The following is a 15818-nucleotide window of genomic DNA, read 5'->3' on the forward strand; positions in this document are numbered from 1 at the left end:
CAAAATCTAGCGTAGCCCGTTCCAGTACGTATTGCTCTGTCTAGTCTGTCACCAGCTGTCTAGTCTGTCACACCAGCTGTCTAGTCTGTCACACCAGCTAGTCTAGTCCTGTTACACCAGCTGTCTAGTCTGTTACACCAGCTGTCTAGTCTGTTACACCAGCTGTCTAGTCTGTTATAGTCTGTTACACCAGCTGTCTAGTCTGTTATAGTCCGTTATACCAGCTGTCTAGTCTGTTATAGTCTGTTATACCAGCTGTCTGGTCCGTCACACCAGCTGTCTGGTCCGTCACACCAGCTGTCTGGTCCGTCACACCAGCTGTCTGGTCCGTCACACCAGCTGTCTGGTCCGTCACACCAGCTGTCTGGTCCGTCACACCAGCTGTCTAGTCTGTTATAGTCCGTCACACCAGCTGTCTGGTCCGTCACACCAGCTGTCTGGTCCGTCACACCAGCTGTCTGGTCCGTCACCAGCTGTCTGGTCCGTCACACCAGCTGTCTGGTCCGTCACACCAGCTGTCTGGTCCGTCACACCAGCTGTCTGGTCCGTCACACCAGCTGTCTGGTCCGTCACACCAGCTGTCTGGTCCGTCACACCAGCTGTCTAGTCCGTCACACCAGCTGTCTAGTCCGTCACACCAGCTGTCTAGTCCGTCACACCAGCTGTCTAGTCCGTCATACCAGCTGTCTGGTCCGTTATACCAGCTGTCTGGTCCGTTATACCAGCTGTCTGGTCCGTTATACCAGCTGTCTGGTCTGTTATACCAGCTGTCTGGTCTGTTATACCAGCTGTCTAGTCTGTTATACCAGCGGTCTAGTCTGTGTTTTATAAATGTGCAATAAGCATAAAACACAGTTTATAGAAGGAATTGGCAACTCGTTCTCATTCTGAGAGAGAAACATCTTATCCAGGTGGGCCACTTGACTTCAACATCAAAAAGGAAGTGACCAGACTGTTGAACAGTTGGAGACAGACAGGAGGTGTATTCATAGCAGTTCAACTGTTCCAGCTTGTTAACAAGCGACCAGATCCAGGTTGGCCCGACCTATTAGGACCAGCACGTGGGCTTATGCTGCAGAGATCGTTGATGAGATCTGGGGTCGTGGTCTGTAGCGTCTGCTACCAGAAGACAGTCATTATTAGTGGATGTCCATTATGAAGTCATCTGCTTAGAACTATTTACTAAAAAAAAAAAAAGGCATTTTTCATAGACTTGTCACTGATCTGGCTTTCAAGTCTTATTGCAGAAAAGCAGGTTAAACAATTTTTTTTTTATTAAATCATTAAATGATTAGTGGGTCTTGCGGAAGGCTTGTATTTAACCTAGGTTTAATTACACAAGCCCTGAATTCATTAGATTAATTCTGACTGTTTGAAATGCTGTGTGTGGATCTTTAAATCACGCACCGACGACACGTCGATGTTTTTATTTAACAAGGCAAGTCAGATCAGAACTAATTCTTCATTACAATGACGGCCCACCCCGGTCGAACCCAAACCTGGGCGACGCTGGGCCAACTGTGCCCCGTCGTATAGGACTCTCCATCACGGCCAGTTGTGACACGGCCTGGAATCGAACCAGGGCCTGTAGTGACTCCTCTCGTAACCAGCAGAACAATAACCATCTCATTTCTCTGGATGAGGAGGGATCAGTTTGGCCTGTTAGACCATAAATTAGATGCAGGTCCTGAAGTACATAACTAACCCCCCCTCCCTCCTTTTCCAGTTTTTACTATGATAACTGATGATCAAATGGGGCCCATGCCAGTCGGTAATTCAACCATGTTAACTACACGTTCAGATCGCTGGCCATCACACCAACTTTCCAATCAAAAAACTATTTTGCTGACATGGGCTAATTGATCTACTGCACAGCCACATTTCTCTCTCTCAACAGTAAGTTGAGGACCTGACTGAGTTACCAAAAAACAACTGTTGTTGCCCATCCCTGCTGAAGACTATGGAGAGAGACATGAAGACCAGAGACATGCAGGTGCAGAGACCAGAAGACAAAGACCAGAGACATGAAGACCAGAGACATGCAGGAGCAGAGACCAGAAGACAAAGACCAGAGACATGAAGACCAGAGACATGCAGGAGCAGAGACCAGAAGACAAAGGAGCAGAGACATAAAGGAGCAGAGACATAAAGGAGCAGAGACATAAAGGAGCAGAGACATAAAGGAGCAGAGACATAAAGGAGCAGAGACATAAAGGAGCAGAGACATAAAGGAGCAGAGACATAAAGACCAGAGACATAAAGACCAGAGACACAAAGACCAGAGGCACAAAGACCAGAGACATAAAGACCAGAGACATATAGACCAGAGACATATAGACCAGAGACATATAGACCAGAGACATAAAGACCAGAGACATAAAGACCAGAGACATAAAGACCAGAGACATAAAGACCAGAGACATAAAGACCAGAGACATGAAGGAGCAGAGACCTGAAGACATAAAGACCAGAAGACATAAAGACCAGAGACATAAAGACCAGAGACATAAAGACCAGAGACATAAAGACCAGAGACATATAGACCAGAGACATATAGACCAGAGACATATAGACCAGTGACATATAGACCAGAGACATATAGACCAGAGACATAAAGACCAGAGACATAAAGACCAGAGACATAAAGACCAGAGACATAAAGGAGCAGAGACATAAAGACCAGAGACATGAAGGAGCAGAGACCTGAAGACATAAAGACCAGAAGACATAAAGACCAGAGACATGAAGGAGCAGAGACCTGAAGGAGCAGAGACATGAAGGAGCAGAGACATGAAGACATAAAGACCAGAGACATGCAGGAGCAGAGACCAGAAGATATAAAGACCAGAGACATAAAGACCAGAGACATAAAGACCAGAGACATAAAGACCAGAGACATATAGACCAGAGACATATAGACCAGAGACATATAGACCAGAGACATATAGACCAGAGACATAAAGACCAGAGACATAAAGACCAGAGACATGAAGGAGCAGAGACATGAAGGAGCAGAGACATAAAGACCAGAGACATGAAGGAGCAGAGACCTGAAGACATAAAGACCAGAAGACATAAAGACCAGAGACATGAAGGAGCAGAGACCTGAAGGAGCAGAGACATGAAGGAGCAGAGACATGAAGACATAAAGACCAGAGACATGCAGGAGCAGAGACCAGAAGATATAAAGACCAGAGACATAAAGACCAGAGACATAAAGACCAGAGACATAAAGACCAGAGACATATAGACCAGAGACATATAGACCAGAGACATATAGACCAGAGACATATAGACCAGAGACATATAGACCAGAGACATATAGACCAGAGACATATAGACCAGAGACATAAAGACCAGAGACATAAAGACCAGAGACATAAAGACCAGAGACATAAAGACCAGAGACATAAAGACCAGAGACATAAAGACCAGAGACATATAGACCAGAGACATATAGACCAGAGACATATAGACCAGAGACATATAGACCAGAGACATATAGACCAGAGACATAAAGACCAGAGACATAAAGACCAGAGACATAAAGACCAGAGACATAAAGACCAGAGACATAAAGACCAGAGACATGCAGGAGCAGAGACCAGAGACATAAAGACCAGAGACATAAAGACCAGAGACATAAAGACCAGAGACATAAAGACCAGAGACATAAAGACCAGAGACATAAAGACCAGAGACATAAAGACCAGAGACATAAAGACCAGAGACATGCAGGAGCAGAGACCAGAGACATAAAGACCAGAGACATAAAGACCAGAGACATAAAGACCAGAGACATAAAGACCAGAGACATAAAGACCAGAGACATAAAGACCAGAGACATGACCTGGTCAGAAGTACTGTACTATACAGGGAACAGGGGGCCATTTCAGATGGAGACACTTTGGCTCTGATGGGGAACTTCCTCTTACCTTTCATTCAAAATATCATTCAGGGTACTGAGGATCGTATCCAACTGTTTCACCAGGGCCTGGTGGGAGAGAGGGACGAGAGAGGGAGAGAGAAGGGGAGGGCCGAGAGAGAGAGAGAAGGGGAGGGCCGAGAGAGAGAGGGCCGAGAGAGAGAGAGAGAAGGGGAGGGCCGAGAGAGAGAGAGAGAAGGGGGAGGGCCGAGAGAAGGGGAGGGCCGAGAGAGAGAGAGAGAAGGGGGAGGGCCGAGAGAGAAAAGGGGGAGGGCAAGAGAGAGAGAGGTTGAGAGAGAGAGAAGGGGGAGGACGAGAGAGAGAGAGAGAGAGAGAAAGGGGGAGGGGCGAGAGAGAGAGAGAGAGGGACGAGAGAGAGAAAAGGGGAGGGCAAGAGAGAGAGAGAGGGAGGGACAAGAGAGAGAAAAGGGGAGGGCAAGAGAGAGAGGGTTGAGAGAGAGAGAAGGGGGAGGACGAGAGAGAGAGAGAGAGGGGGGAGGGCCGAGAGAGAGAAGGGGGGGCGGAGAGAGGGACGAGAGAGAGGGGGGAGGGCAAGAGAGAGAGAGGGAGGGACAAGAGAGAGAGAAAAGGGGGAGGGCAAGAGAGAGAGGTTGAGAGAGAGAGAAGGGGAGGACGAGAGAGAGAGAGAGAGAGAGAGAGAGAGAGAGAGAGAAAGGGGGAGGGCCGAGAGAGAGAGAGAGAGAGAGAGAGAGAGAGAGAGAGAGAGAGAGGAGAGGAGAGAGAGAGAGAGGGAGAGAGAAGGGGAGGAAAGAGAGAGGGACGAGAGAGAGAAAAGGGGGAGGGCAAGAGAGAGAGAGAGAGAGGGAGGGACAAGAGAGAGAAAAGGGGGAGGGCGAGAGAGTGGAACACAATCAGTGTCAAACAGGGAGAGAACACAGTTCTACAGTGGAGCTGCACCACCACTACCCCCAGTAAACACAGCCCCTACAGTAGTGCACTACTCTTTACTGGGGTCAATCGATTGATTGAAAAACAGACAGATCAACCTCACCACTGACGTGGTCAGAGTGAGTGATAAACTACCCAGGTAGATGGACATGATTGATGACCTCACCACTGATAGATAGTTGAAGTTGGAAGTTTACATTCACATTAGCCAAATACATACACTCAATATTTCACAATTCCTGACATTTAATCCTAGTAAAAATACCATGTCTTCGGATCACCACTTTATTTTAAGTCAGAATAATAATAGAGAGAATGATTTATTTCAGATTTTATTTCATTCATCACATTCCCAGTGGGTCAAAAGTTTACATACACTCAATAAGCATTTGGTAGCTGTTAACTTGGGTCAAACGTGTCGGGTAGCCTTCCACAATAAGTTGGGTGAACTTTGGCCCATTCCTCCTGACAGAGCTGGTGTAACTGAGTCAGGTTTGTAGGCCTCCTTGCTTGCACACCCTTTTTCAGTTCTGCCCACAAATGTTCTATGGGATTGAGGTCAGGGCTTTGTGATTGCCACTTCAATACCTTGACTTTGTTGTCCTTAAACCATTTTGCCACAACTTTGGAAGTATGCTAGGGGTCATTGTCCATTTGGAAGACCCATTTGCAACCAAGCTTTAACTTCCTGACTGATGTCTTGAGATGTTGCTTCAATATATCCACATAATTTTCCTACCTCATGAGGCCATCTATTTAGTGAAGTGCACCAGCACCCCCACAACATGATGTTGCCACCCCCGTGCTTCACGGTTGGGATGGTGTTATCCGGATTGCAAGCCCCTCCCCTTCCCCTCCAAACATAACGATGGTCATTATGGCAAAACAGTTTTATTTCATCAGACCAGAGGACATTTTTCCAAAAAGTACGATCGTTGTCCCCATCTCCAGTTACAAACGGTAGTCTTGCTTTTTAATGGCGGTTTTGGAGCAGTGGCTTCTTCCTTGCTGAGCGGCCTTTCAGGTTATGTCGATATAAGACTTGTTTTTACTGTGGATATAGATACTTTTGTACCTGTTTCCTCCAGCATCTTCACAAGGTCCTTTTGTTGTTGTTCTGGGATTGATTTGCACTTTTCGCACCAAAGTACGTTCATCTCTAGGAGACAGAACGCTTCTCCTTCCTGAATGGTATGATGGCTGCGTGGTCCCATGGTGTTTATACTTGCGTACTATTGTTTGTACAGATGAACGTGGTACCTTCAGGCATTTGGAAATTGCTCCCAAGGATGATCCAGACTTGTGGAGGTCTCCATTTTTTCTTCTGAGGTCTTGGCTGATTTCTTTTGATTTTCCCATGATGTCAAGCAAAGAGGCACTGAGTGTGAAGGTTGGCCTTGAAATACATCCACAGGTACACCTCCAATTGACTCAAATTATGTCAATTAGCTTATGAGAAGCTTCTAAAGCCATGACATCATTTTCTGGAATTTTCCAAGCTGTTTAAAGGCCCAGTCAACTTAGTGTATGTAAACTACTGACCCACTGGAATTGTGATACAGTGAATGATAAGTGAAATAATCTGTCTGTAAACAATTGTTGGAAAAATGACTTGTGTCATGTACAAAGTAGATGTCCTAACCGACTTGCCTAAACTATAGTTTAAGACATTTGTGGAGTGGTTGAAAAACTAGTTTTAATGGACTCCAACCTAAGTGTATGTGAACTTCCCACTTCAACTGTAGATATGATCGATGACCTCACCACTTTGTTGTCAGAGTGAGTGATGAACTCCCGGAGCTGTCTGACAGTGGCCAGCCGGCGGTCCCTGTCCTCCTCACGGGACACACGGCGCAGGAGGTTGGACAGGCGAGACTCATCAGAGTGAGACATCCCTCTGTCTGTAAGGGGGGGGGGGGGGGGGACAGAAAGAGGGATGGAAAAAACAGGAAAAGAGGGGAGAGTGGGTGGGATGTAAAGAGAGATGGAGAAAGAGATTGAAAGAGGGGAATGGAGAGAGGAAATGGTGATCAGAAATAGAATTCAGCAGTTTTGCCATTATATCTAAGAGAACCAGGTAGTGATCTCCAAACCCTCAGAAGCCCCAGACACTCCTGGGATCTATTCCACAGCACCTGATTCACCTGGTCAACTAATCATCAAGACCTTGACGAGGTGAATCGGGTTATTAAGACTGGGGAGGGGTCTGACGACAGCCCCCAGGGGGGGGAGGGGTCTGACGACAGCCCCCAGGGGGGGAGAGGTCTGACGACAGCCCCCAGGGGGGGAGAGGTCTGACGACAGCCCCCAGGGGGGGAGGGGTCTGACGACGGCCCCTGGTGTATACTAAATACTCACCGTGGGATTTCCTCATGTCCTTAGAAGCTAAAGCACGGTTTCCATGCTGCTGAAAAGTGGTCAAATCGGCGGTCGCATCGTTGATCCTCAACTCTTGCCCCAACGACTTCCAACCAAAAGTATCATCACTGAACCCTCCTGCAGCTTCATATCCTCCTGGAGGGGGTGGAGACAGCGAGAGAGGAGGAGAGGAGACAGCGAGAGAGGAGGAGAGGAGACAGCGAGAGAGGAGGAGAGGAGACAGCGAGAGAGGAGGAGAGGAGACAGCGAAAGAGCAGGAGAGGAGAGAGCGGGAGAGGAGAGAGGAGAAGAGGAGCAGTTTAGCACAGATCCATACAGCTATCTGACTAAACTACTCTCCCCCCCTTAGCTTACACACAGGTGTTAGGAGCGCAGTAGATGGCTAATTAGCACAGGTGGTCAAGTTCCTTTAACAAGCGTTGTAATATGGAGTTGTAATATGGAGTTGTAATATGGAGGGAACACTAACCCCAAGTAGTACTAGTATAGAGAGAATAGGGTGCCATTGGGTCCTGGTCTAAAGTAGTGCACTACATAGGGAATAGGGTGGGGAGAGGTCCTGGTCTAAAGTAGTGCACTACATAGGGAATAGGGTGCTATTGGGTCCTGGTCTAAAGTAGTGCGGGGGAACCCGGGGATTCACGGTGCTTTCCTTCTTCCAGATGCCCGGGACAGAAACGACACTACAGAGACAGGAAGTCTCTTTCTCTTTCACTTCCACAGAAACATTAAGCCGACGTGAGTCTGAGGACCCAGGAAGGAAAGAGGGAGAGAAGCTGGATGCCTTTACTGCTAAGCTGACCCCATAACAACCCAAGCCTGGTCTCATGTACTGCTAACCTGACCCCATAACAACCCAAGCCTGGTCTCATGTACTGCTAAGCTGACCCCATAACAACCCAAGCCTGGTCTCTGCTAACCTGACCCCATAACAACCCAAGCCTGGTCTCTGCTAAGCTGACCCCATAACAACCCAAGCCTGGTCTCTGCTAACATGACCCCATAACAACCCAAGCCTGGTCTCTGCTAACATGACCCCATAACAACCCAAGCCTGGTCTCATGTACTGCTAAGCTGACCCCATAACAACCCAAGCCTGGTCTCTGCTAAGCTGACCCCATAACAACCCAAGCCTGGTCTCATGTACTGCTAAGCTGACCCCATAACAACCCAAGCCTGGTCTCTGCTAAGCTGACCCCATAACAACCCAAGCCTGGTCTCTGCTAACCTGACCCCATAACAACCCAAGCCTGGTCTCTGCTAACATGACCCCATAACAACCCAAGCCTGGTCTCTGCTAAGCTGACCCCATAACAACCCAAGTCTGGTCTCTGCTAACCTGACCCCATAACAACCCAAGCCTGGTCTCATGTACTGCTAAGCTGACCCCACAACAACCCAAGCCTGGTCTCATGTACTGCTAACATGACCCCATAACAACCCAAGCCTGGTCTCTGCTAACCTGACCCCATAACAACCCAAGCCTGGTCTCTGCTAAGCTGACCCCATAACAACCCAAGCCTGGTCTCATGTACTGCTAAGCTGACCCCATAACAACCCAAGCCTGGTCTCTGCTAAGCTGACCCCATAACAACCCAAGCCTGGTCTCTGCTAACCTGACCCCATAACAACCCAAGCCTGGTCTCTGCTAACCTGACCCCATAACAACCCAAGCCTGGTCTCTGCTAACCTGACCCTATAACAACCCAAGCCTGGTCTCTGCTAACATGACCCCATAACAACCCAAGCCTGGTCTCTGCTAAGCTGACCCCATAACAACCCAAGCCTGGTCTCATGTACTGCTAACATGACCCCATAACAACCCAAGCCTGGTCTCTGCTAACCTGACCCCATAACAACCCAAGCCTGGTCTCATGTACTGCTAAGCTGACCCCATAACAACCCAAGCCTGGTCTCTGCTAACATGACCCCACAACAACCCAAGCCTGGTCTCATGTACTGCTAACATGACCCCATAACAACCCAAGCCTGGTCTCTGCTAACCTGACCCCATAACAACCCAAGCCTGGTCTCTGCTAAGCTGACCCCATAACAACCCAAGCCTGGTCTCTGCTAACATGACCCCATAACAACCCAAGTCTGGTCTCTGCTAACCTGACCCCATAACAACCCAAGCCTGGTCTCTGCTAACATGACCCCATAACAACCCAAGCCTGGTCTCTGCTAAGCTGACCCCACAACAACCCAAGCCTGGTCTCATGTACTGCTAACCTGACCCCATAACAACCCAAGCCTGGTCTCTGCTAACATGACCCCATAACAACCCAAGCCTGGTCTCTGCTAACATGACCCCATAACAACCCAAGCCTGGTCTCTGCTAACCTGACCCTATAACAACCCAAGCCTGGTCTCTGCTAACATGACCCCATAACAACCCAAGCCTGGTCTCTGCTAACCTGACCCTATAACAACCCAAGCCTGGTCTCTGCTAACATGACCCCATAACAACCCAAGCCTGGTCTCTGCTAACATGACCCCATAACAACCCACGCCTGGTCTCTGCTAACATGACCCCATAACAACCCAAGCCTGGTCTCTGCTAACCTGACCCCATAACAACCCAAGCCTGGTCTCTGCTAACATGACCCCATAACAACCCAAGCCTGGTCTCTGCTAACATGACCCCATAACAACCCAAGCCTGGTCTCTGCTAACATGACCCCATAACAACCCAAGCCTGGTCTCTGCTAAGCTGACCCCATAACAACCCAAGCCTGGTCTCTGCTAACATGACCCCATAACAACCCAAGCCTGGTCTCTGCTAACATGACCCCATAACAACCCAAGCCTGGTCTCTGCTAAGCTGACCCCATAACAACCCAAGCCTGGTCTCTGTTAACCTGACCCCACAACAACCCAAGCCTGGTCTCATGTACTGCTAACCTGAACCCATAACAACCCAAGCCTGGTCTCAGATCTGTTTGTGCCGTCTTGCCAACTGGCTCCTATGGTCTTTGTGACTTGTTGTCCCTTGGCACGACGGCACAAACAGATCCAGGATCAGGCTATTATAACACACAGCACCCCTGCCTGGGTCGGCAGGCCTGAACCAGGCTATTATAACACACAGCACCCCTGTCTGGGTCGGCAGGCCCTGAACCAGGCTATTATAACACACAGCACCCCTGTCTGGGTCGGCAGGCCTGAACCAGGCTACTATAACACACAGCACCTCTGCCTGGGTCGGCAGGCCTGAACCAGGCTATTATAACACACAGCACCTCTGCCTGGGTCGGCAGGCCTGAACCAGGCTACTATAACACACAGCACCCCTGCCTGGGTCGGCAGGCCTGAACCAGGCTACTATAACACACAGCACCCCTGCCTGGGTCGGCAGGCCTGAACCAGGCTATTATAACACACAGCACCTCTGCCTGGGTCGGCAGGCCTGAACCAGGCTATTATAACACACAGCACCCCTGCCTGGGTCGGCAGGCCTGAACCAGGCTATTATAACACACAGCACCTCTGCCTGGGTCGGCGGGCCTGAACCAGGCTATTATAACACACAGCACCCCTGCCTGGGTCGGCAGGCCTGAACCAGGCTATTATAACACACAGCACCCCTGTCTGGGTCGGCAGGCCTGAACCAGGCTATTATAACACACAGCACCTCTGTCTGGGTCGGCAGGCCTGAACCAGGCTACTATAACACACAGCACCCCTGCCTGGGTCGGCAGGCCTGAACCAGGCTACTATAACACACAGCACCTCTGCCTGGGTCGGCAGGCCTGAACCAGGCTATTATAACACACAGCACCCCTGTCTGGGTCGGCAGGCCTGAACCAGGCTATTATAACACACAGCACCCCTGCCTGGGTCGGCAGGCCTGAACCAGGCTACTATAACACACAGCACCCCTGCCTGGGTCGGCAGGCCTGAACCAGGCTACTATAACACACAGCACCCCTGTCTGGGTCGGCAGGCCTGAACCAGGCTACTATAACACACAGCACCTCTGCCTGGGTCGGCAGGCCTGAACCAGGCTACTATAACACACAGCACCCCTGCCTGGGTCGGCAGGCCTGTTACGAAGAGAGCAATGGGTAGCAGGTCTGCCTACAGTGAGACCCGCAAGGGGCATAACAGTCGTAGCCCACTTAAATCACTACAGTACCACCACCATGCTGCAGACAGGCCAGGCGGTAGCACCCATCCCCAGCCCACCCCAACATGCTGCAGACAGGCAGTAGCACCCATCACCAGCCCACACCAACATGCTGCAGACAGGCAGTAGCACCCATCACCAGCCCACACCAACATGCTGCAGACAGGCAGTAGCACCCACCCCCAGCCCACACCAACATGCTGCAGACAGGCAGTAGCACCCAACACCAGCCCACACCAACATGCTGCAGACAGGCAGTAGCACCCAACACCAGCCCACACCAACATGCTGCAGACAGGCAGTAAATCAAATCAAATTTATTTATATAGCCCTTCGTACATCAGCTGATATCTCAAAGTGCTGTACAGAAACCCAGCCTAAAACCCCAAACAGCAAGCACCCACCCCCAGCCCACACCAACATGCTGCAGACAGGCAGTAGCACCCAACACCAGCCCATCCCAACATGCTGCAGACAGGCAGTAGCACCCAACACCAGCCCACACCAACATGCTGCAGACAGGCAGTAGCACCCAACACCAGCCCACACCAACATGCTGCAGACAGGCAGTAGCACCCACCCCCAGCCCACACCAACATGCTGCAGACAGGCAGTAGCACCCAACACCAGCCCACACCAACATGCTGCAGACAGGCAGTAGCACCCACCCCCAGCCCACACCAACATGCTGCAGACAGGCAGTAGCACCCAACACCAGCCCACACCAACATGCTGCAGACAGGCAGTAGCACCCAACACCAGCCCACACCCATCCCAACATGCTGCAGACAGGCAGTAGCACCCAACACCAGCCCACACCAACATGCTGCAGACAGGCAGTAGCACCCAACACCAGCCCACACCAACATGCTGCAGACAGGCAGTAGCACCCAACACCAGCCCACACCAACATGCTGCAGACAGGCAGTAGCACCCAACACCAGCCCACACCCATCCCAACATGCTGCAGACAGGCAGTAGCACCCAACACCAGCCCACACCAACATGCTGCAGACAGGCAGTAGCACCCAACACCAGCCCATCCCAACATGCTGCAGACAGGCAGTAGCACCCAACACCAGCCTACACCAACATGCTGCAGACAGGCAGTAGCACCCAACACCAGCCCACACCCACCCCAACATGCTGCAGACAGGCAGTAGCACCCAACACCAGCCCACACCAACATGCTGCAGACAGGCAGTAGCACCCACCCCCAGCCCACTCACACCCCAACATGCTGCAGACAGGCAGTAGCACCCAACACCAGCCCACCCCAACATGCTGCAGACAGTAGACAGTAACAGTAACACCCACCCCCTTCGTCCAGTGTGTCTGCGGTGTCTGGGAAGGCATCGTTATGTAGGAGAGGTGGGGAGACAGGCCGGTCCGAGGTTGCTACTCCCACTGCTGTTGGGTCGTATACAGCTGCTGCAGCTGGACCCAGGTCTCTGGTGGCGATGCACTTCACACCGTCCTGGCTAGCTGCTGACACGCTGTCGCCTCTGAAGCCGGCGGACAGAGGAGCAGAGGTGGGGGGGCAAGACACAAACACACAGTCAGTGAAATCCCCCAGGGAAGACAGTCAGGGCAACTTGTACTTGATCGATGCTAAATGACTGTGGTTCATCTTTTTTTTTTTTTTTTTACATTTTATTTAACGAGGCAAATCAGCTAAGAACAAATTCTTATTTATTCTTATTTATGACGGCCTACCAGGGTGTTTAGGGGCAGAAGGCCAGGTCTTTACATTGTCAGCTTGGGGATTCGATCCAGCAACCTTTCCACCCAATCATAACTTATATGGATACACTCCCTACAGTTTGACAGTTTAAATTTTTAATTTTACCTTTATTTAACCAGGCAAGTCAGTTAAGAACACATTCTTATTTTCAATGGCGGCCTGGGAACAGTGGGTTAACTGCCTGTTCAGGGGCAGAACGACAGATTTGTACTTTGTCGGGGGTTTGAACTCGCAACCTTCCGGTTACTAGTCCAATGCTCTAACCACTACGCTACCCTGCCGCCCCAAACTGGTTTACAAGTCAAGGATTTAACAACTGTATACATGGATTGAAAAATGATTCTAGCTCATTTACAGCTCTGTGGAATAGTTTCTATAAGACTATGAGCATTTGTCTGAACAGAACCGTCAAATGGAGGGAGGTGGAGGTCTCAACTGAAGGAATTTTTTAACACCACCACCCACTCGTTGATCAGGAACTGATTAACTTGCATAATGCACTTTATTGATGTCCCTGTGCAATTCAAACCGCTGACAGCATTGCTAAATCACTTTCGTTTGCTGGTCAAGGGTGGTACCGCGCAAAACTAGTAAAGTTAGCAGGTTAGCAATCAGTTAGCAAGCGTTAAAAACCCCAGTAGCTAGTTAGTGCCCTTCTGCCTAGTTACTGTTTGAGCGATAACTAGGTAGCCAATTTCAACTGTCAAGACGAGGTTATCTAGCTAATCATTGTTGACCAGATAACGTTACACAAGACAGTAGGAAAGACAAACGTTGCCCACTGATGGCCAACCGTTCGGTCGCCAACTAGAAAGCCAATGTTGCCACACTTTACGTTACTATTTGATGTCAAATCAGTTTACTGTTCCGGATACCGAGTTATCAAATCACAACCAACCAACGACTGGTATTGTAGCTATCTATCTAACAAGCTCTGGGGACAAAATGTGAAGAAAGTTACAACCTAGCTCACGAACACTAGCCATAGTTAGCTGCTAGTTAGTTCGCTAGCTGGCTAACATCATATGCTGCCACGATGTGCGCTTTGAGTTAACTGACGTGAACTAGCTGGCTACCAAGTGAAGGTAACATGTCATCTCAGTGACACTTAATATTGGCTAATAATAGTAATAACAACTAGCAATAGCTAGCTAACACCACTTCCACTGTTACCGAAATAGCTTCCAATCATTGGCTTCTCTTACCAGGTGAGCTAGCTAGCCATGTATACCTAAACACGAGGAAAGCATAGCAATGCGGCAGGTTGTTTTGAGTCAGAATAAAATGCGCAAAGTGTTGGTTAGCCTTGATAGCTAGTTTGAATAACGTTATCAAGCTTTGAGCGTTTGCTTACATGTTTGCTGGCTAGCTACTGTTATCAAGCCATTTCCCTAACGTGTGGGAACCAAAGTGTCTGACTAGCCAAATAAAGGAGCCGAGGTTAGGCCCAGCGGATCCCCGTTCTCTTTTAGACCGTCTCCCCCCGTGGCGCGATACCAACCTGGGCTGCCAATCATTCCAGTTTCGCTGCAGTTTGTGGGCGCTGCTAAGCCGAAACCCAAGGGCTTTACGGCTCATTACCTTTGCGAGAACAGCATGACCTGCTCTCAACTGGATTAAATTCCGTGAACAAGCGTATTTCCTCGCTATCTGTTTATTTTATGTCCATTAATGGACCCTCTGCAGCTATCGGTGTGCGTTATGTTTTGTGTCGGGTCCGGCCTCCTTTCTTTTTTTTCCTCCTTTATTTTTTGTCTCCCACTCCTTCTTCTATTCTTGATGAAAGAGCCACTGGCCCCATCTCTTTATAACAGCGCCATCTGCCGGACTTTATAGCGACCATAGCAAGGAGCTGTGACTGCAACAGAACAGGTTTGATCAAATAACCCAGAGATTTACCGAGCTAACCTCACTGACCCTCAAAAAAAAAAAAAACATACAAAATATATACACCGATGTTCACGGTTCTCTACTTCTTCTCAATCTCCTCTGCAGCTAGTTGTTTGTTTTTGCACATCACTTGGAATATGCGTTGCTAAGCGACAGCATCAGGAGCGGGAGTGAGGAGAGAGAGCATGCATGCAGCAACAGAGGATGCAAGGTAAAGATGAGCAGGATTCAAAGCATTATGGTGTGTGTAGTAGTGCAAACTACAATGGGGTTTTTTCTCCATAAAATGTTCATATAGCGCACACACACACACACACACACACACACACACACACACACGTATGTCTTACTATATACCAACAATTGATTCCCATTCACATACACATGTGTACACCTATTTTTTCTTGATATATGAAACTGTAAGCTGAAACAGCTGACTAATGAACAACAGGGTAGGACAACCCCCCCCCCTCTACCATAAAGAAGCTACATTCTTGTCTCTTCTGTAGATGTTATAACCATGTATTGCTACCACTGTGTCTTCAAAGGAATGATGTAAGTGAGTTTCAGATATACATTTATTAATGTTAACTTTTAATAGCAAGTTATCAAATGTAATGAACCTTGTTTCTTAGGCTATGTGTGTTAATGTGGCCAATATTACCTTGCGACATGGGGCCGTGCATTATCATGCTGAAACAGGAGGTGATGGCGGCGGATGAATGGCACGACAATGGACCTAGGATCTCTGTGCATTCAATATGCCAACGATAAAATGCAATGTGTTCGTTGCCCGTAGCTTATGCCTCCACATACCATAACCCCACCGACACCATGGAGAA

At 49.2% G+C, this 15818-nt stretch overlaps 1 protein-coding gene across 2 annotated transcripts; it reads right to left on the reverse strand.

Annotated features, from left to right (window-relative positions):
- Positions 1-3905: 3905 nt before the first annotated feature.
- On the reverse strand, positions 3906-14847 carry LOC135531956 (serine/threonine-protein kinase SMG1-like). Of its 2 annotated transcripts, none has more exons than XM_064959643.1 (5): positions 14668-14847; positions 12660-12847; positions 7193-7348; positions 6599-6735; positions 3906-3994 (listed from the first exon to the last, which is right to left on the reverse strand). In XM_064959643.1, the coding sequence occupies exons 1-5, from the start codon at positions 14682-14684 to the stop codon at positions 3932-3934; spliced, it is 561 nt and encodes a 186-aa protein (XP_064815715.1). In that variant the 5' UTR covers positions 14685-14847; the 3' UTR covers positions 3906-3931. The 2 variants fall into 2 exon arrangements, with proteins under 2 accessions (XP_064815715.1, XP_064815714.1); XM_064959642.1 differs by having other exon boundaries at positions 14588-14847.
- Between the last annotated feature and the right edge of the window lie 971 nt (positions 14848-15818).

This window comes from Oncorhynchus masou, unplaced genomic scaffold (genome assembly GCF_036934945.1).
Source record: "Oncorhynchus masou masou isolate Uvic2021 unplaced genomic scaffold, UVic_Omas_1.1 unplaced_scaffold_1681, whole genome shotgun sequence".
Lineage (NCBI taxonomy): Eukaryota > Metazoa > Chordata > Actinopteri > Salmoniformes > Salmonidae > Oncorhynchus > Oncorhynchus masou.